Here is a 20,922-nt window from a genome sequence, read left to right as displayed (position 1 = left end):
TTGCTTTTCCTACTGTGGTTGATTGGGACCTAACCTAACGCCTAATACATTTTAATCAAGCACTTTATCAATATCACCATCCCCGAATCCTAATTAATTCGTTCAGTCAACTAAATGGAAAGGAAGGAGAAAAATGTTATTCTGGGAGATAATTATCTGAGTATACAAGTTGACAAGACTTGTAAATTTGAGTTTACAAGAGTTACAAGACTCTGTAGATGAATTAACAGCATTAATAAGTAAGTTTGGCAAATGTTATGAGGCTTAAAACTATGATTCAGGGAAACCACACGGAGAGTAACAAACTCCAGATTGTCTTCCCAGCACCACAGCAATTGGTAAGGACTTTCAGAATCAAGAAAATCAAGACAGACTCAGAAGTCTCGGTAAGAAGACTCTGTGTTGTTTCTTACTTTGTGTTATCCCTCACTGGAACTCAAATGCTGCCAATATTCCCGTTGGCCCTAAAAAACAGCAAAGTGTACCTCGGTGTAAGCTTCTGTATCAGAGGCAGCAGAAATAATTTCAATCATTATGGTTGTTTCAGCCTCTCTGGTTCCATCCATGACTTCCTTATTTATTTATTTATTTATTTTGAGATATGCCCTTATGATGCAGCCTTGGCCGGCCTAGAACTCCCCCACGTAGACCAGGCTACCTTGGAATTCTTAGAGCTCAGCTTTGCCTCTGCCTCCCAAGTCTAGGATGAAAGAGTGTGCCACCACACATGGCAGGCTTGCTTTCATTATGACTTAACTTCAAACTCTCTTGAGAACAGTAGGGCAAGAGATGTTTGCTGAACACATTAAAGGGAAATGAATTAGATAACACACATGAGACTTGACATAACAGCAGGACAGACATTTAAGGAAAGGCAGGGATGAGGGCTGGAAATTAGAAGGCCCAAGCCGTGGTAGTGTGGATGTCTGTGAAGAAGCAGCTGAGAAATCCCTAAGCCCCACTCCTCCAGCAGGAAGCAATCTCCAGGGCAGAGTTGCAAAGCGCCCTTGTGCGGGACAGCGGAAGCATGGAATAGCACAGGTGGTGTTTGGCAGTCGTAGCTGTTGTTCTAATAGTTTAGCAACTGGGTGGGGATACAGCTCAGTGGCAAATGTCTACCAGCATGCTTGAGAGTCCAGATTCAATCCTGTAACCTTCGGACTGTGAAGTAGACACAGGACTAGGGGTTCAGGGTCATCCTTGGCTGCAGCAAGTTCATGGCCATCCTGACACACCTGAGACTAAATCTCAAAATAATAAATAAATGATAAACTTATCAGCTGTACTTCTAAACCTTTCCAAACACAAGGTTCATAAGTACTCTGTTCTTAGGCTATAAAAATTGTCTAAAGGTATATGGCCTAAAAACCATGTGGATCTCTGAGTTTAAAGCCAGCCTGGTCTACAGAGTGAGTTACAGGACAGCCAGGGCTACACAGAGAAACCCTGTCTCAGGGGGAAAAAAAAAGTGCTATTTCTTACACACAACACTGGTGCAATCAGAAGGCAATAGTAAAAAGAAAATGTATCTTAAAGTTATTATTTATTTACTTATAATTCCAAATATATGCAAGGCTGTTGACCGTATTCACCCCAGTCCTCTTCCTTCCATTCTTCCCAAACTCCTCCTTCCTCCCAAGAGGCTTACCTTCCTTCCTCCCTAGCTCTCTCCCTTCCTCCTTTCTTTCCTTTAGTGACCCTCTGTGTTTTATTAGTTTTGCACATGGGGGATTAGTTACTTGAGTAAGGTAAACTTCCCAGTGGCTGTGGCCTTTGTAGTCCTTCTTTTAACATTAATAGGTTAACATAAATGTAGTCAACTGTTAGACAATAATTCTATTCACTGGGAACTTGCTGATACTTCTACGTGTTTTTGATGTGTGTGAGTCTGTCAATCTTCCACATACTGTCACTTTAAATGTGTCATCACTACTGTACTATAAAGAGATCTAACTTACATTGCTTTTGGACCGTGAGAGCTAAGTTCCGGCTGTTCCCAGTAGCTCTGTGTGGTTTGTTTTTTTTGCTTAAGTCTATCTGCATCCAGTGTTTTGATATCAACCACTTTCAAACCGTCTGGTCTAAGTTGTGACTGTTCTCTAAGTAGCAGACCCAGCTTTGACTTCTTCCACACACTGTCACAAAGAGAACGCAGGACAGGGAGGCTTCTGAACTAACTCACTGGATCTAGGCACACAGGTGCAAACCGCTTCTTCAACAAAAGGACTGGTCAAACTGGATGTCTACAAGTAGAAAAACACAAATAGATCCATGCTTAACACCCTGCATAAAACTCAACTCCAAACGGATCAAAGATCTCAACGTAAAACCAATCACACTAAACCTGATAGAAGGAAAAGTGTGGAGTAGCCCTGAACTCACTGGCACAGGAAAAGACCTTCTGAACAGAACATCATTAGCACAGGTACTAAAAGCAACAACAAATAAAGGCAAGCCCATGAAACTGACAAGCTTCTGTGCGTTAAAGGACACCTCATTTAGACAGTGTCAGGCTAAGAATGGGAAGAGATTTTTACCAATCATACAGCTGATAGAGGGCTAATATCCAATATATAGTAAGGACTAAAAAAAAAAACATATAAAAAAAAACAAATAATCTGATTAAAAAATGGTGGGGTTGCAAATTGGTACAACCACTCTGGAAATCAGTCTGGCAGTTCCTCCGAAAACTGGGCACCTCACTTCCAGAAGATCCTGCTATACCACTCCTTGGCATATACCCAGAGGATTCCCCAGCATGTAATAAGGATACATGCTCTACTATGTTCATAGCAGCTCTATTTATAATTGCCAGATGCTGGAAAGAACCCAGGTATCCCTCAACAGAAGAGTGGATGCAAAAAATGTGGTATATCTACACAATGGAGTACTATTCAGCCATTAGAAACAATGAATTCATGAAATTGTTAGGCAAATGGATGGAGCTAGAGAACATCATACTAAGTGAGGTAACCCAGACTCAAAAGGTGAATCATGGTATGCACTCACTAATAAGTGGATAATAACCTAGAAAACTGGAATACCCAAAACATAATCCACACATCAAATGAGATACAAGAAGAACAGAGGAGTGGCCCCTGGTTCTGGAAAGACTCAGTGAAGCAGTTTTTGGCAAAACCAGAACGAGGAAGTGGGAAGGGGTGGGTGGGAGGACAGGGGGAGAGAATGGGGCTTACGGGACTTTCGGGGAGTGGGGTCCAGAAAAGGGGAAATCATTTGAAATGTAAATAAAAAATATATCGAATAAAAAATATTTAATTAATAAAAAAAGAATATGATTGAAAATAGATAAATAAATAAATAAATAAATAAAAAGGGCAGTGATCTAAACAGAGTATGGTCAAAAGAGGAAACCCAAATGGCTGAGGAACACTTATGTTCAACATCCTTAGTTATCAGAGAAATTCAAATGGAAACTGCTTCGAGTTTTCAACATCTTACATCTGTCAGAATGGCGAAGATCAATAAAAGAAATGACAGCTCAGGCCGGCGAGCATGTGAGGTAAGGGGAGCACTCTTCCACTGCGGGAGGAGTGCCGACTTGTGCAGCCACTATGGAAATCAGTGTGGGCGTGCCTCGGGGAGACAGGAAGCAATCTCCCTCAAGATCCAGCCCTTGGGCACACAACAAAGGATGCTTCATCCTACCACAGAGACACTCCTGCTCAGCCACACTCATTGCTGCTCTATTCATAATGGCAAAAAACTGAATGTCCCTCGGCAGAACAGCAAATTTGGTAAATACACAATGGAGTATTACTCAGCTGTTAAAAAAAAAACGAAGCCATGAAATTTGTAGGTAAATGGGTGGGACTAGAGGAAAAAAATCGTCCTGAGTGAGGTATCTCAGGCCCAGAAAGACCAATATGGTATGTGTTCACTTATATGTGGATATTAGTTACTAAGACAATGATAATTAAGCTACGATCCACAGAACCACAGAGGTTAGGTATAGAGTAAAGGACTTGGTTGGGGAGGGGGAGATGGAACTTAGGAGTTGTGACTGGATAAGGTGGCTGCAATGAGAGGGTCAAGTTGGGAGGCAGATGGAAGAGGGGGGGTGAGGGAGGAACAGCTAAAATTAAGGGCCATTTGAGGGTTAGTATGGAAACCTAATAGAGTAGAAACTTTCTAAAATTATAATATATATATGTATATACATATACGTATATACATATACACACACATATATACATATACATACACATATACACAGACATATACACACATATATGTATATGTATGTGTGTATATATATATGTATGTATATATATATATATATCACCTCTTGTCACCACATGAAGCTTCCAGTCCAGGAATGGATTACAAGTAATTGAATTGTTGGCCAAAGGGGACCCCATGGGAACCCCATATGATCCAGGCTGTTGCTCTCCACAAACTGATTCATCGAACATGGGGAAATGCAGCTGGTGCCAACACACAGCCTTTACCGCCTTGTTCTAGCATCTTTGGTACAGGAAGGTACTCTGCACACTATCAAAGGAGAAATGTAAACACCAGTTAAGCCACAACCTCTTGGATAAACGACAGTGTCCTGCCTGCAAGATATGCTAGGGCAATGGTGGCACAAAGCCTGGATGAGTGACCAACCAATAGCTGATTTTATTTATGGCCCTCCACGAGATAGAACCCAGACCCGTCAGTGCTTGGGTGACCCGAGACAAGATAGCTCTGGGAAAAATTAACACCGTAGCAATAACATTAGCCCTAGTGACATTCTGCTCTCCTCACAGATCAGCCCCTTGCTCAGCCATCATCGGGGAGGCTTCCTCCTATAGCAGACGGGGACACAGACAGAGACCCACAGCCAAACACGCAGAGTAAGAAGACCTTGGAATGCTCACCCCTAAATGGAATGTCTCCACCAAATCCCTTCCCTCAGGACTCAGGAAACCCCTTGAAGGAAGGGGTGGCAGAAAGCGTGTAAGAGGCAGAGGGGATGGATGGAGGTCACTGAGGCAGCAAGGCCCTTGAATCAACCTGATCGAAGCTCTTATGAACTCAGAGACGCACACAGCATGCACCGGTCCTGCAAGAGTCAACTGCAAGTCCTCTGTCCTGTATTACAGACCGACCCTGGTTAGTATTTTTATGGGATTCCTGAATGTGTGCATAAGTGGGTCTTTGATTCTTGTGTCTTCTTTTGGGCGCTTTGCCTTCTGTTTGTTTTGTCCAGTGCCAATGTGTTCGCTTTTGTTTTTCCTTAATATATATATATATATATATATACATATTTTTTTTTAAAGTGAGTAGTTTGTGAACTGCTGTATTTGTGCTGCTGGTGAAGCTGAAATACAGCAGTTCCTACATCAGTGCTGGTGTGTGTACCCCTGCATGCTCGCCAGTCCTGTCTACAGAACGGAACTCGTGGAAGATGAAGAAGGCGGCTCCTGCTTCTGCCCCATTCATCCTTATCATTTAGACTGTTGGTGTATAACTTACATACCGGTTGGTATGTTTGAGGACTCAGCGTGCTCCTGGGGCGCTGCTCCGGGCTGAGTTCTTCCAGCCACAGGTACTGCTCAGTTGGAGTGCCTCCTACTTGCAGAAGCTGCTCAGTGCGCTGTCTTCACGGCACAGGTGGAGCCCCTGGGCTTGAAGCCATAGCTTTGGAATACATCTGATTTCCCTTTTCTTTTCCTGTTTGCAGTTTTCGCTGTGTGATTCGTTATCGTTTTCTAGGGAGACACTAGCACACACATTGCCAGAGGTGCGATCTGGAAACTGACTTTTGGGATGGGCCAGGTGACTTCTTGGATAGTTTATGTATCCTCTAAGTCCTAAGGACTTATGTCTAAGAGGCTGATCCACACTTGTTTCCCTGGTTGTCCTGCAGGCATGGCTTCCCCGTCTACACGTGCTTCATTAAGTTACACACGCACACGTGGAGCTATGGCGTGTTGCTCTTCTGGTACTGGAGACCACACCTACGACTGCTGGCTACACACCCAGCAGCTGACCACCAGTTAGTGAATGGTGTGTTCCTGTCTTCACGTATCCTCGGGCTTTATCAGCAGTCAGCATCGTCATATTTGTTCAACAAAATCATTTATGAAATGCTACAAAATTAATAGCTTCTGGATGTTGCTGAGCGGGCCCTTCAGCAGCCAAGCAAGGTTCAAGTCTAAGATTTTTATTTAAAGTCAGAATGTGGATACAAACCCGAGTCTATTTTCATTCATGCTCCAACTGTGACTTCACAGGTCACTCAGGGAAAGATCCAGATATGAGAAAGAATGACTGAAAGACGGGGTCCTGGAGGCACGAAGTCCTCACTCTTCCATTGATGCTAGAAGTAAGTGGATTCACCTCTGAGGACTTCCCTGACAGCTGAAGGAGATGCCCTGTATGTTTAGCACTAAGAGCCCAGTTCTGTAGCCTGTCACATACTACCAAATAGAAATCAATAATGATATTTAGTATCAGTAGCTATTTAAAAAAAAAGGAGGGGGAGAAAATAAGATGTATTCCCTCCATACTGTAGAAAGCCCCGATGGAAGCCCTCCTAAGTCGATGTATGTTGACGTGAGCCAGATCTGTCAAAGACCCCAAAGGCTCAAACCCAGGAAGGAATGCCACAGCCACTCCCCTGGGGTGAGGCTTGGATGATGGCAAAGACTTCACGGGAGCCCAAATGGGACTGTTGACGGTGTGCAGAAAACGTCTACAATAGCTTTTCTTCACCTGGATGTTTACTGCCTAATGACTGCTCCCTACAGACGTCCCTTGCCAAGTTAGAGAGACCTGTCTCCTTGTTCAGCTCTATGTAATAAGCCCCAATCTTTGCCCACTAACGTATGCACTAACACTGAATGTCTGCTCAACACTACAATAAACATACTGAGTTAAGCCCTGTGCGTTTTCTAGCCGGGAGGCTGGAGAACTTGATCCGAGCTTTCTGTCCACCGGTCTGCTTTTCCGTGTGTCTTTTCTTTCTTCCCTCACTGCCCTAAGTGTAGCATGATGCAAAGGTCACACTGGGCAGCAACTTGTGAAAGCCACGCACCTGCAGCGTCCTGGGAGCAGGATCGCCTGTGTTGCCTGGGACTGAAGAGTCACTGCGCCGGCACTGCGACTTTACTACCCTCAGCGAGGTTTGAACTTCCCTCACACGGTAAGCCACTGTGCTATCTAATGCTCTCTCTCCTTGCTCAAGTTTCACAGCTTGATGTCTCCACAGTATTCCCTTGCCTCTTTAGTTCTTAACTTAGAGGAATATCATCCGGACTGCCTCGCTTGTATTCTAAGAGCCTACCTCCAGGTTCTAAGTGTCTCATTTCAGCATCATTTGTAGTAAATGTCCATATAAATTTTACCCTAAATATTGTCCCTGACACTTTTACATCCAACACTTACTACAAGCCTGTGCCTTTAAGTGGATATAATACATCCAAGCATCAAGTGGCTGAAAGAGCGAGTAGATTCTTTGCACCGTTTGTCACATAGTTTGTGTGCCTTCCTCTGTGACTGTCCCTTCATTCCCTGTTTTAGGTCTCTTAGCCCTGTTTTAGGTCTCTTCTAGAAATGAATTAAGCGGAATTCTCCTTTTAAGTTCTCTAAAGACGCTGACTCAGGAAGGCCCTCTACTTCCACAGGTAGTCACTGCCCGGCTGTGCCCTCCAAGACCTCAGGCCTGTCACTAACACATCGGGCCACATCAACCAAGTCTCTTTGTTCTATCACTTCTGTTTCAGTTTTCAGACTTATCATTAACATTCTAAGTATGAAGCCTTCCTCTATTCCCTGGACCCAGGAGAGGTTGAAGGGGTAATTCTAACCAATCTTCAGTTAATTCTAAAAAAAGCAGATTTGAGAGCAGCACTATGCACCCATATCAACCACCCTCTTCTCAGTTCTCTCAGACTCCACCTGCTCCATCCAAGAATTAGGAGAAAAAAGCAAAACAAAACAAAACAACCCAGCAGCAGATACCCAAGTATACATCCCAGACATCGAGGAGCTAACCTGTGGTCCTAGCTTGTAGGACTACTGAAATGCTTACCATTAGGCTGATGGAGCCCCTAGCCTTCCTAATTATGCATTCCAATCCTTCAGGATTTCTACTGACCCATCAACTAACAGGACAATGACTGGGGACTCCAAAGAGCCCCAGGTTCCTTCTCTAGCACACCATCAAGCTGCACCCTGACTGGTTAACATCCATGTCATTAACTTTCCCTTACACCCCCAACCCCCACTGAAATGAGTTTCCTATAGGCTAGCCTGTGCTCTTCCTCCCACCCAGACCTTCAGAGCTTAGTGGGTCTTGATAGGAACAGAGATGTCTTGCTCTATTGCTTGCCTCTTGCACAGATGTGAAACCAAAAGCGTGCACGTCTCTCAAAAGGAATGTCTGGCTATGCCGAGGTGAATCTCAGGCTGGCACTGCTGGCCACTGACTCCCCAGTGTCTTCATGTAGCACCTGCAGCCTCCTTAGAGTTTTGAATGAAGCAGCCAGTAAGAGAACAGATCCGCTGACCCACAGGCCCACTATACTGTATTATAATCTCTGTATTATCTTCATATGAAGGCATATGCTGCTAAGCTATCTCTTTTGACCTCCCTTCTGACATATTTATAGTCTGCTCTGGTGAAGAAAGTCAGCACTTGTTCACTGTACCAAAGGATTGAGTTAATTAGCAGAAATACTACCAGATTCCTAAAAGCCATGCTCCTCACTCAGAGTTCAAGATCACCCTTGAATCTGCCACTCCTGGTGGTATTCTGGCCTAAGACAGGACAAGTCTACCCTGTGTTAGGATGGGGAGCTGGGAAGGACAGTGTGGAGACCAAATCAGCTTAGCGGGCTCCTGCTTCTTGGGGACAGACAAGGAAAGGGAGCATGCTTGGGAGCCTGGTATCCTGTCAAACGGGAAACCCATGTCTTCTACAATAGAGAGGGGAACAGAAATGCAGGAGAACCAAAGCTTTCATGCTGGTGCTTTCGAACAGAAGAAAATAGGAACTACCCCAGGGAATGGTGCCTCTCTCAGGACCAGGTCTGTGTAATAACTGGATAAAGTCTAATGACTCAACTGTCACACAGAGACTCCCATTCTATGAAATGTTTAGGGTTTTTGTTTGTTTGTTTTCTTTTTCTAGAAGCAGGCAATCAATTCAGGGCCTAGCACAACCTAGGCAAAGCCTCCCTCTGTTACTAAGAGAGAACCTTTCCTTGTTTGCTTTGCTTTGTGAGGTAGGATCTCACTAAGGCACCAGGCTGGCCTTGAACTCACTGCATAACCCAGGCAGGCTTGGAACTTGTCAGCTCCTGCTTTTGCTTCCCAGGTGCCAGCTGATAGGTGTATACTACGCCCTGCCTTGGTACTAAGACTAAGAGGTCATTCTCTGTCACAGATCTGGAACACTAGGTGACAGAAGCCATGCTGACCGATGGCTCACCCAGTACCTTGAGATATTTACGATCACTAAAACTAGGACAAATAATCAACTTGATTAAAAGTGCACAGTAGTTGAAGTAAGCTACGCCTAACCAAGATCAAAAGAGCACCATTCCCTGGGGTGGTTCCTCTTTTCTTTTGTTAGAAAGCACCAGCATGGAAGATGTTTCTCCTCCATTTCTGTTCCTCTCTCTATAGTAGAAGACATAAACTTCACTTTGGAAATGGGTTTCCCCATTTGACAGGACATCAGGTTTCCAAGCATCCTCCCTTTCCTTGTTTGTCTCCGAGAAGTAGGAGTCCCCAAAGCAGAATACTAGCAGAGAAACAGAGGGACCTGCACTACTAAAATGGCCAGAAATGTCTACTCACTAGCCCCCTCCCTGCATTAATCTTATGCAGTTACCAAACCAATACCAACAGGTGCCTCAGCCCTGGACCTGTTCAACAATATGATGTTTAACCTCCAGTCTATAAGATACCCAGAGGAACCATTTCTACTGTTACTAACAGGGCAACATAAATTGCTACCTTATAGATGTTAGCACAGGACGAGTTTTGCTACTTGTTTACAAGATAAAAAAGTTGTGTTTGCATTGTTTAAAAAAAATCTTCATAGATTTTGACAGTAATTCTATGTGTATTGGATAAAGTATTATTGTATAGTTTGGTGTATTGACCTTTATTATTTTTTTCTAGGAACTCACTTTTCACATGTGGATGGATTTTTTTTTTTCAGGTAATTTAGACTGGCCTTGGACTTGCCACTCGGTCAAGGATGAGTGTGAACTTCTGACCTTACAGACTTCATACTCCAAGTGCTGGGACTGCAGTCCTGTAGCACTCAGAGAGCTGGTTATTGAACTTGAATGTTGCACATAACAGGCAAGCCCTCTACTGACTAGCACCACGCCACTGCTAGTCCCTGGGAACTTCTCAAAATCTATTCTAAGGCCAAGGAGGATCCATTTAAGACAAGGGAGCAGGACTCACTGCTGCTAAATGTTTCAAGGACTTCAGTGATTCCTCTTTTTCTGGTTTGGTCTCTGACCACTTCTCTAGAGCATGACTTTCAAAAACAGCATGACTGGCAGTTCTTCAAATGGGTGACAAATAGAACCTGTAAGGGGAGCTCCCATGCTTTGGGAAGAGAGGCCTCTTAGCATAATTCTAGCATAGTCTTTAAATGAAGTAGAAGAGGCTGAGACTCACTGGCCTCCTACCTTGTATGCCAAATATGCTCCAGTTTTCCCCTCACTTACCCACACTTGTTTTTCCAGCTCAGACTTCTCTGAAGTATGAACACATTCAGCACTTGAGCCTGGTGTCTAAAATGTTTTTGTGTACATGTGTGTGCTATGCAGGAGTCCAGTAGAGGATACTGGTGTCCTGTGTTCTCGTTCTCTCTCTCTCTCTCTCTCTCTCTCTCTCTCTCTCTCTCTCTCTCTCTCTCTCTCTCTCTCTCTCTCTCTCTCTCTCCCCCTCTCCCTTCCCCCCTCCCCCCAAGGCAGGGTCTGTCACTGAGCCTGCAGCAAGCAGCAAGCCCAAGTGATTCTTTGATCACCAACCCCTACAGCCACCACGGTTACTGGTGCACACGACCATACCTGGCTTTTTCCATGGACTCTGGGGCTTTAAACTCAGTACCTCACATCTGTGCAGCCAGGGTTCTCACCTGCTGAACCATCTTAAGTCACAGTTATCTTACATGGGGTGTTGCAAGTTACACAATCCTGCCGCCATTCTTAAGTCACTGAAGCCATTCCTACACGGCTGTTGGGCTGGATTATGTCCTAAAACATGGGTTATGTCACTATCTCTTAGCTCAGAACTCAGTGGCACCCCTTCTCGAGCATGATGAAGGTCCACAGTCCTTCAGTCTTTGAGACCTCATATTCTCTCTTGTTTCTTGACCTGCTTCTTTGCTCTGCCCTAGACTGACTTGACTCCAAGTGGTTTCTTTGCTCTTCCTTGATTGCGGTCTCATGTCATCAAGACCCCCACTTGAAGGATTCTGCCTGAACTGCACCTTCACTGCTCTCTCCAACTTGCTCTCAAGTTTCTGTTTAGAGGTTGTCAGTCACTCCAGATGAAATGGTAGCCATTTCCTCACGCCTTGCCTTTCTGCTCACACGCTTTCCCACCCTTCACGGTGGGCCGTGTGACTGGCTACAGCAGGGGCCGCTTCTCCACGCTGACTGGGGAAAGGCAAAGGCCAAGGGTTTTGCCACTGCCATCTGTACCACACAGAACAATGCCGATATTGTGGGGTACTCAAGAACTACTGCAGCATGAACAGATTCTCATCTCCTGCCACTAAGTTTGATCATTCAGTTGCCACTGCCTATACATTTTCTATATTCTTGTCCAGTTGCTAAATCCCACTGTAAGATGATTTAGTTCTTAATTCCCGTGGAACCTTCCCTGGACCCCCAACTTGACACTGTACTCTTCCCTCTAACCATTAAGTATCCTCCATTAAACGGTGAAAACCTAATTCCACTGTTACACATTTGTTGACACAACAAACGTTTACTGCCTCTTCACTACGGCTCCCATTCTTCCAAGCAGGAAGAAGACTTTTTTCCTACCCTCGACTTTTAGCTTCCACCCATTACTCTTCCACAGCAAGCACCCTTAGGCTAAAAGCATTGAGTTGTGGATGGTGGCCTGTGCCTGTGACCTCAGCACTGAGGCAGGAGGATCATGGGTGCAGGGCTACCATGGGCTATATAATAAGTTCCAGGGAGTCTGGATTACAAAACAGAAACGGAAACACAACACAAAGGCTTTCTTCTTTTCCATACTTTCCACATTTTCAGTTAGTAAGTTATTTTTTCTTGGGCCCGAGTCATTTCCCCAGTCTGAACTCTGTTCATACTTACCATGCTCTTCCCTGTGTTTGGCCTGTGCATTCAATCTTTATGCCTATGCTGAACATTCACAACTAGATTAAGAAGGGAGGAAATTTCCCTGTGTTCACTTCCTATCAAGCTCCGTGACTTTCAGGGGCAATCAAGACAGTGAAGGAAGGTTCTACTCCAACCTAAAAAATTATCCCTCCCAGGCTGGGTGTCATGGTGCACACATGTAAGGCTGGTACTCAGGAGTAGGAGGCAGGAAGGCCAGGAGGTCAAGGTTATTCTCAGTTATACGGTGACCAAGGAGCCAGCTTGGACCACATGACAAAGAGTCATAAAAGGAGGAGGAGGAGGAGGAGGAGGAAGAAAGGAAGAAGAGGGAAAGAAGGAAAAGGAGGAGGAAGAAAGGAAGGAAGCAATGAAGGAGAAAAATAAAAGGGCCTAGAGAGACCTCAATAAAGAACTTTGCTTACCAGCAGATCTAAGGTCAATTCTCAAAACTGATATTGGTCAGGTCACAACCACCTCCAACTCTAGCACCAGAGAGATCCAATATCTCCAGACTCAGCAGGTACTTTCACACATGTGTGCACATCCCCACAGACACTCATATAGGCACAGAACAAAAAGTGTATGTGTGTATATATATATATATTACGTACATACATATTTTGGATTTGGTTTTTTTGAGACAGGGTTTCTCTGTGTAGCCCTGGCTGTCCTGGAACCCACTCTGTAGACCAGGCTGACCTCGAACTCAGAAAACCGCCTGCCTCTGCCTCCCAGAGTGCTGGGATTACAGGCGTCTGCCACCATTCAAAAAGTCTACTTTTTTTAAAATGCAATAATTAACCCCTTATAAAACTACAGTGTAGGAGCTGGAGAGATGGCTCAGTAGTTAAGGGCACTGACTGCTCTTCCAGAGGTCCTGAGTTCAATTCCCAGCCCCTACATGGTAGCTCACAACCATCTGTAGTGGGATCTGATTCCCTCTTCTGGTGTGTCTGAAGAGAGCTATAGTGTACTCATATACATAAAAAAATAATTCTTTAAAAAAATAAAAAGGAAAACTACAGTGTGCAGCCAAATGAAGTGAGCCTGGCAGAGCCCCAGTCTACACACAGCAAGACTGTCACTCTTTTCTCCATCAATGTCGTTCAGTTCCATTCTGGTTCCTGACCCCACAGTCTCCCATGCCCCCCTCCAGTATTTTCTCAGCCTAGGATTTCATAGCATAGCATTTGGTGCTAACTTTTTTACTCTGGCTGCCCATAGACTGATGCCCACTTGAGTTTCAGATCTGGGGATCCAGATCTGTCTTCAGCAAGTCTACCTAGCTTCCAAAATGGAAGCATCTATAACACTGAATATACATTTCTTGGTGTGTTTGGTATGTAGGTCAGTAATAGAGCATGTTATTAACATGCTTAAATCTGGATTTAGTTCACAAAACTACACATCTCAGTGTACACACACACATACACTTCTAGAGAGTTCTGTATGGATTCTATAAGAACTGATGCACATCTTGCTTGTAAGGTCTTAACGATAAATAAGGCGATAAGCTGTCCCTTCTTGATTGCCTTTCTCTGCTGAGCACTGTGTATCTTGCCTACCACTGTGATTTGTATTTTCTTGAGACACGGTCTCCCTATGCAGTTTAAGTTGGTCACCAGCTAACGGTTCTATGAACTCCATCTCCCTAATACATGATACAAATATATAGTCCACACCGGAACCAGTAAAGCCACACTTCTGGGAACTGTTTCTAAGTATTGTTTTCTGAGTGTGAGAACCTAAGAAGCGCGGCGAGAGCACTGGCACGTTGTGAAAAGGCCAGACCAGACTAATTTAAAAGTCAGCAGGCTGACGAGGTTCTATCCTAGAACCCTATGGGTCTCTCCTGACTCCTGCCCATGACGGCTCACCTGTCTGCTGTCTTTTGACAGCTCTGTCACTTCCGGGGCTGTTTATAGAAACAGAGACTGCGTCTGCTCAATCTGATGTTCCTCTCTTGAATGACTCATTCACAGGAGCCCGGGCTGCAATTAACTAGCAATTTCACATGGGAACACGAACGTCACACAGGACATTATGTACTCTAAAGGAGGTGGGGTGGTCCTCCGAGACAAACAAGGGACAGGCAGTGAGGGCTTACTGTTTTCATTAAGCTTTACATTCCTTTTTAATAGTTGGTTTTTTTTTTTAAAGAGAATACCATACAAAGCTTGATGTAAAGAAGATCTATTTTTTTAAGACTCTGTATGAGTTGTTTTATGAGTCAGAAATAGGTTTATTATCCATTACCCCACTACTCATTGGTAAATCAAACTCACAAAACATAGAAACAGCAACGAAATACTAAAAAAAATTTGTCCTCATAATCCTACTAAATTATAAAGAACTATGTATATGAAGTTTCCAACCTCAAACAGGATAGCACTTATTGAATTCTACTAAAAATGCATACAACATAGGTGATTAAAAAATCTTGCCAATATCCACAAAAAGGCCCGAGTGGGGGCTGGAAGAAGGGCTCAGCAGGTAGAAGAACTTGTTCTTTCAGTTCAGCTTTGGCTCCGTCCCCAGAACCTACACTGTGTTACACAATGGCCTGCAATTCCAGCTCCATGGGGACTCTGATGCTCTTTTATGGCTTACACAGGTATTACATGCATGCTATGCACATACTTACACGCAGGCAAGACACTCATATACATAAAATAAAAACAAATATATTTTTAAAAGGTACATGTATCAGTAATTGAATCATTCTATAGGCTAATTTCTGTCTATAAGTATTTTGATAAATCTAACAAAAAAATAAAACTTTCCTCTTCTGGGCCTTTCATGGCATCTCTAACTGGTTTATTCTTTCCTCTGCTCATACTTAGTGCATTTCAAGCAACAAAAAGTGATCAAAAACAGACGAACAAAAATCACAGAACAAATGACAAAACTGTTAAATATTTAGGCGGAAGCGCAGCATCCTCTGCTGCCTTTCCCGCCTGACCACCTTGCTACGAAGGTACTATGTTTGTAAGGAAATCTCAGAGAATTGAGTCACTTGCTCAAAACTAACTTGACATCACACTACTTGAGATTCTAAGTCATACAGGAGGATCCTAACTCCCACCACCCTTTAGAATCATCCCTAAGGTAGCTCCAAAAAAGTCTAAAGCCACAGAGTCACTGCACTGAGGTGCCACGAGAACACTTCCGGGGACATCCCTCTCAGGGCTCTGGTGGCTTGGTTTTGTACCTTTCCAAGAGAGCAAATCACACAGAAGACACATTCATACTACATGATAGTCTATTATATTTACAGCATACCAGCTCATTTTTGTGACAGGGTTTCACTATACGTGATCTAATTTTCAAGGACATAATTTTTTTTAAAGATTTATTTATGAGTACACTGTAGCTGTCTTCAGACACACCAGGAGAGGGCATCAGATCCCATTACAGATGTGAGCTGTGTGGTTGCTAGGAATTGAACTCAGGACCTCTGAAAGTGCAGTCAGAGGTCTTAATCACTGAGCCATCTCTCCAGCCCGATGTAATTTTTTTTAAATGTACATAAACTGGAAGTACTTTGTGGCTTTAAAAAAAAGCCCACTAATTTCCATGTAGACTTGGAACAACTTACGATTTTGCTCTTCCTAATACTGCCTTGATACAGAAAGCTGCTGACTGATCAGGATGGTGGCTGCTGTGGTTGTGGTGGTCTCTGTGGCCATGGCTAAAATGATAGGGTATCTGTACTGATTGACTCTTGCGTTCATGAGGTTTTTCTCTAATATGAGATGCTGATTGACAGCATTCTGTTCATATATTTCAAATTACCACCTGAATTGATACAATATTCTAAATTGTTTGCTGTCATTTTACCATTGTTCACACTTCTTGAGGAATAGACCCCAAGGAACTTTTGATCATGGGTAGGATACAAACCCCAACTATGACATTTTACAGTGAGATTGTCGTAATATCTTCAACCTTGCTTATAACTCTGGTTCTCTTGCTGTGTCTGTTGGGGTTTTGTCTAAGCTCCACCCCACACCTACCTGGCAATAGCCAGGTATGCCCCGCCCCAGAGATCTGGCCCACTATAAGAGGGGCTACTTGCTCCTCCTCTCCCTCTTTTGCTCTCTGCTCTCTCACACTCTCTCACTTCTCGGCCCCTGGGGCTCTTCCCCCCTCCATGTGGTAATGGCCGGCCTCCACTCTCTTGCTCTTTCTATTCTCTCTCTCTCTTTACCTCTCTCTACCACTAACTCCCATCCCCTACTCTGAATAAACTCTATTCTATACCATGTCTGTGTGTGTGTGTGTGTGATCCCTCAGGGGCAAAGGTACCCAGGCAAGGGCCCGCCTGGACACCTTCCCCCATACCCCCTAGCCACACTCACCTAACCCCCTATACTCCCCCCTTTTAAGCCCTTTCATCCTGGTGCTTTAAGTCCTTTCAGTGTCTATCGTATCTACAGTTTATCCCCTGAAGTCTAACCACTCAGTCATTCTGGAAGACAGAAATCTACTTCTGAGTATTGTTCTATTGTGAATCACAAATGTTCTTGGCTACATCTTAAAATGGTGATTCCTTTCCAGCATTTTCGTTTTACTTTGAAAGATTCACCAAAGGACTCACCACTTCAGCTAGAGCCTTATGAAAGGTGTTCCTTTAAAATTTTGGCTTAAGGGCTGGTAAGATGGCTCAGCAGTTAAGAGCACAGACTGTTCTTCTGGAGGTCCTGAGTTCAAATCCCAGCAACCACATGGTGGCTCACAACCGTCCGTAATGAGATTTTACTCCCTCTTCTGGAGTGTCTGAAGACGGTTACAGTGTACTTACATATAATAAATAAATAAATCTTTTAAAAAAAGTTGTATTTTAAAATTTTGACTCAAAAAAGGTGGAGTTACTCCTTGATTCATGTGCTATAGACGATTTTGTGATCAGGCATGAGAACAACAAATCTCATTGCACATGAGCATTCTTGACCGAGTGTAGAGTCACAGAATGCTTTTTCTTATCAGATCTTAATACTGGACTTTACCCAGCTGTGCTGCTATCAAGGCTTTATTGATCCATTTGTTCAACATAGATAAGATTGCTCCCAAATAACCTATGGCCCTAGGAATTCTGAATTTAGTAAGCAAGCACTTGATTCAACTTAAGTCACCAGATGCCAGAAATCCTGCTGAGACTATATTTTAGCTCTTGAAGTCAAGGTTTCTCAACAACTATGAAAGCCCCATATGGCATGCTCTTCCAATTTTAATTTACAGTGAAGGGTATTTAGTGTGGCCACTTTCCTTAATTACCTTAACAGGTCTTCAATAGCAATGAAAGCACTACATGGCATCTTCCAATAGCCAACCTCACAAATTATCTTAGCGAGGTTTTCTGGATGATTTGCTACAGCTTCTGTGTCAACATTTGCTGTTGTGACTGCACTTTTTTAAAAGATAGTGTCTTTCCTTAGTCCTTGTGAACCAATTTCTACTAGCTTCAAGCTATCTATACTCAGCTTTAGTAGAACTGAAGTTTTGTTAGGCCCATTGCTTAATGGAATGTTGAGGCTAGTTTGATCTTCTAACCACAGCAAATTTGTTTCATCAAAAGTCTAGTTCTTAAAACTCATGTGTGCACTTCAGTTATCATTTTGTAATTTTCTTTAAGAACTTTTTATTTTTCGGGGCAGGAGAGATGGTTCAATGGTTAAGAGTACTGGCTGGTCTTCTAGAGAGCAGTTACATTCAACTCCCTACTCCCAATTGTGGTGGTTAAACAGCTCTTAACTCCAGTTTTAGGAGATCCACACCTCCTTCTGGCCTCTTCTGTACCTCCATACATGGTACACCAACATACATGCAGGTAAAATACTTATACACATAAAATACCTTAAAATTCTTTTTTAAATTGAAAAAAAAAAACTTGTTTTTATTCTGCATTCAAATCATGGCTGATTGCTTGGCACAATAAGACCAGCTTTTGGCCCACCTCAGCTTCCAGCATACCTTCCTCAATGATTTCTTAAAAAAATATAAATTATTTACTTTGTACACACTTGCACATGTGTTCATACATGTGCATATATGTGTGTGGGTCATACCACTGTGCAACTGTGGAGGTCAGAGGACAACATGGTTTCACTGTGTGGATTCTAGGGGATCACCCTCAGGTTTTCAGATTGGCAGCAAGTGCTATCACCAACTATGCACTCAGGACCACTGCTGCGTTAAACTAGCCTGCTTGCAAAGATGGGGCAGTGGATGGAACAACCTAGCCTTCCTTTTCTGTTCCCACCACTCACAAGTACAAAGCGCTCATTAGTCACGGTGTTAATAGTTTCACACGAGTCTAGAAAAGCTGTAGGTGATAACTTAGGGCTAGCAGGATGACTCAGATGCTTCACAAACACAGTCACTTGAGTTCAATCTTCAGAGCCCACAGGGGGGAAAAGAGTGGCGGTGTAGGCTTGCAACTGCAGTGCTGCAGAGGGATACAGGTTCCTCAGGCCCACGGTCAGCCAGCCTAGCCTACGTGGTGAGTTCCAGGCCAGTGACAACCTAAGATTTATTACCTCTTCAAAGGCCTTCCAGCTGCAGTCAGAGCCTGCAGTCCTATTCCAACAACAGGGATTACCACCTCCACATACAAATGTGAGCTGGACATATTCTAGTGTACAATGCTGGCATAGGACTCTATCTGCAGTAGCCCCCAAATTTTAACCCATTTATCAACTCTTTTTTTTTTGTTTGTTTGTTTCTCTGTGTACCCCTGACTGTACTGGAACTCTGTAGACCAGGCTGGCCTCGAACTCAGAAATCCGCCTGCCTCCGCCTCCCAGAGTGCTGGGATCACAGGCGTGTGCCCCGCCACCACCACCTGGCTCATTTTATCAACTCTTACATCTAAAATCTCATCAGAGTGCCATTAAAATCAGGTATGGCTAAACTTGTGACTTATCCTCAGCTATGAAGCCTGTGAAACCAGAAAAGTCATCTCTTCCAAGATTCAAATGGTGAGATAAACACAAGAGAAACTTCCCCCTTCCAAAACCAAGAAATCAAAATGTAGTAGGCCACACACTAAGTCCTGCAATCTGGCAAGGCAAATGCCAGTATTGTTTTTATTGGCAGTGATGGTTCTCAGACAGGGCCGTTGTAGTCTAAGCTGTGTAGCTAAGACTGACGCTGAAGTTTTAGTCCTCCTTCCCCCACCTCTTGAATGGTGTAGTTACATTTACTACCACGCCAACTGGGGATTGAACCTAGAGCCTAGTGTATATTAGGCATTATCAAATTGAGTCCACGCCCAGCCCTTAGATTTTTAATTCTTACAAATGATTCTCTTTGAGCACGATATAATGAATAAGACCTATAAGCCTATGATTTGAGACTGAAGCTGTAAGTTTGAAGCTAGTCTAGGCTACTTTAGTAAATTTTTAAGCGGAAGGAAAAGCTTTCTAGGTTCCACACTGTAGCATTTGGCTTTAGATGAGTGGCGATTTTGCCTTGTAGGCCCAGGGTAGTAACATAAGTTCCTCCACACTGAGGAGCAGCCTAACTTATAATAAGGACCTGACTCCTCTGTTCTTGTGGCAACAGTGGCCCTGGTGAGATCTTCTGGATCGGGGGCTGGACAGATGGTTCAGCACTGACTGCTCTTCCGAAGGTCCCAAGTTCAAACCCCAGCAACCACATGGCGGCTCACAACCATCCGTAATGAGATCTGATGCCCTCTTCTGGAGTGTCTGAAGACAACTACAGTGTACTTACACATGATAAATAAATAAACCTTAAAAGAGAGAGAGAGAGAGAGAGAGAGAGAGAGAGAGAGAGAGAGAGAGAGAGAGAGAGAGAGAGAGATCTTCTGGACAATGGTTCTCAACCTTCTTTATGCTGTGACCCTTTAATATAGTTCTTCATATTTTGATGATCCTCAACCATAAAATTATTTTCATTGTTACTTCATTGCTGTAACTTTGCTACATTTATGAATAGCAATGTAAATAGTAATATAAACATGCAAATATGGTCTTAGGTGACCCCTGTGAAAAAGCTGTTTGACCACCCAAAAGGGGTTGAAACCCACTGTTGTGGATGTGTCTTTTGTTGAACACATGCTTGCAGGGAGCTCTCCCAGGGTAGACCCACGTGCTGGAGCCCCTGACGTCTCAAAGACTTCTTTCATTCTGTCTCAGCACCGACCCTAAGCTTCAGCTGCCAGCAGTCCTACTACAAAGCCCTTCTCTACTCCGGCTCTCAGTACTTTCTGCTCACATTGCTGTCTAGATAGACACCATTTCCAGGTCATCATTTGTAATTTCCCAAATTTGGTCGGAGCATTTTTCTAAAGAAAAGGAGAACACACAAAGGTATTCTGCAGGTGGTGCAGAAAGGAGGAGGATGTGATCCAGCATCTTGATTACCACATCATGATTACCAGACTTCGTCCTAAGAACAATGGGAAAACAACTGAGGCTTTAAACACAATTATGGTTTTTCCAAGACTGGGTTTCTCTGTGTAGTCTTGACTGTTCTGGAACTCATTCTGTAGACCAGGCTGGCCTCAAACTCAGAGATTCACCTGCCTCTGCCTCCTGAG

At 43.7% G+C, this 20,922-nt stretch overlaps 1 protein-coding gene across 4 annotated transcripts in view; it reads right to left on the bottom strand.

Moving 5' to 3' along the window:
- N4bp2l2 (NEDD4 binding protein 2 like 2) overlaps positions 1-20,922 on the bottom strand; it is a 69,925-nt gene that overhangs the window by 14,140 nt on the left and 34,863 nt on the right. The window contains exon 7 of one of the 4 annotated variants that reach the window (XM_052168929.1): positions 2,216-2,243. The exons of the other annotated variants lie outside the window; for them this stretch is intronic. Within the exon in view, the coding sequence (XP_052024889.1) occupies positions 2,231-2,243 (13 nt within the window). The 3' untranslated portion in view covers positions 2,216-2,230. Of the gene's footprint in view, positions 1-2,215; positions 2,244-20,922 lie in introns of those variants that run through there. 4 annotated transcript variants of the gene reach the window in all.

Source organism: Apodemus sylvaticus, chromosome 22 (assembly GCF_947179515.1).
Source record: "Apodemus sylvaticus chromosome 22, mApoSyl1.1, whole genome shotgun sequence".
NCBI classification, from domain to species: domain Eukaryota; kingdom Metazoa; phylum Chordata; class Mammalia; order Rodentia; family Muridae; genus Apodemus; species Apodemus sylvaticus.
Note: the sequence above shows the minus strand (reverse complement) of the source record. Positions and strands in the feature narration are given on the sequence as shown.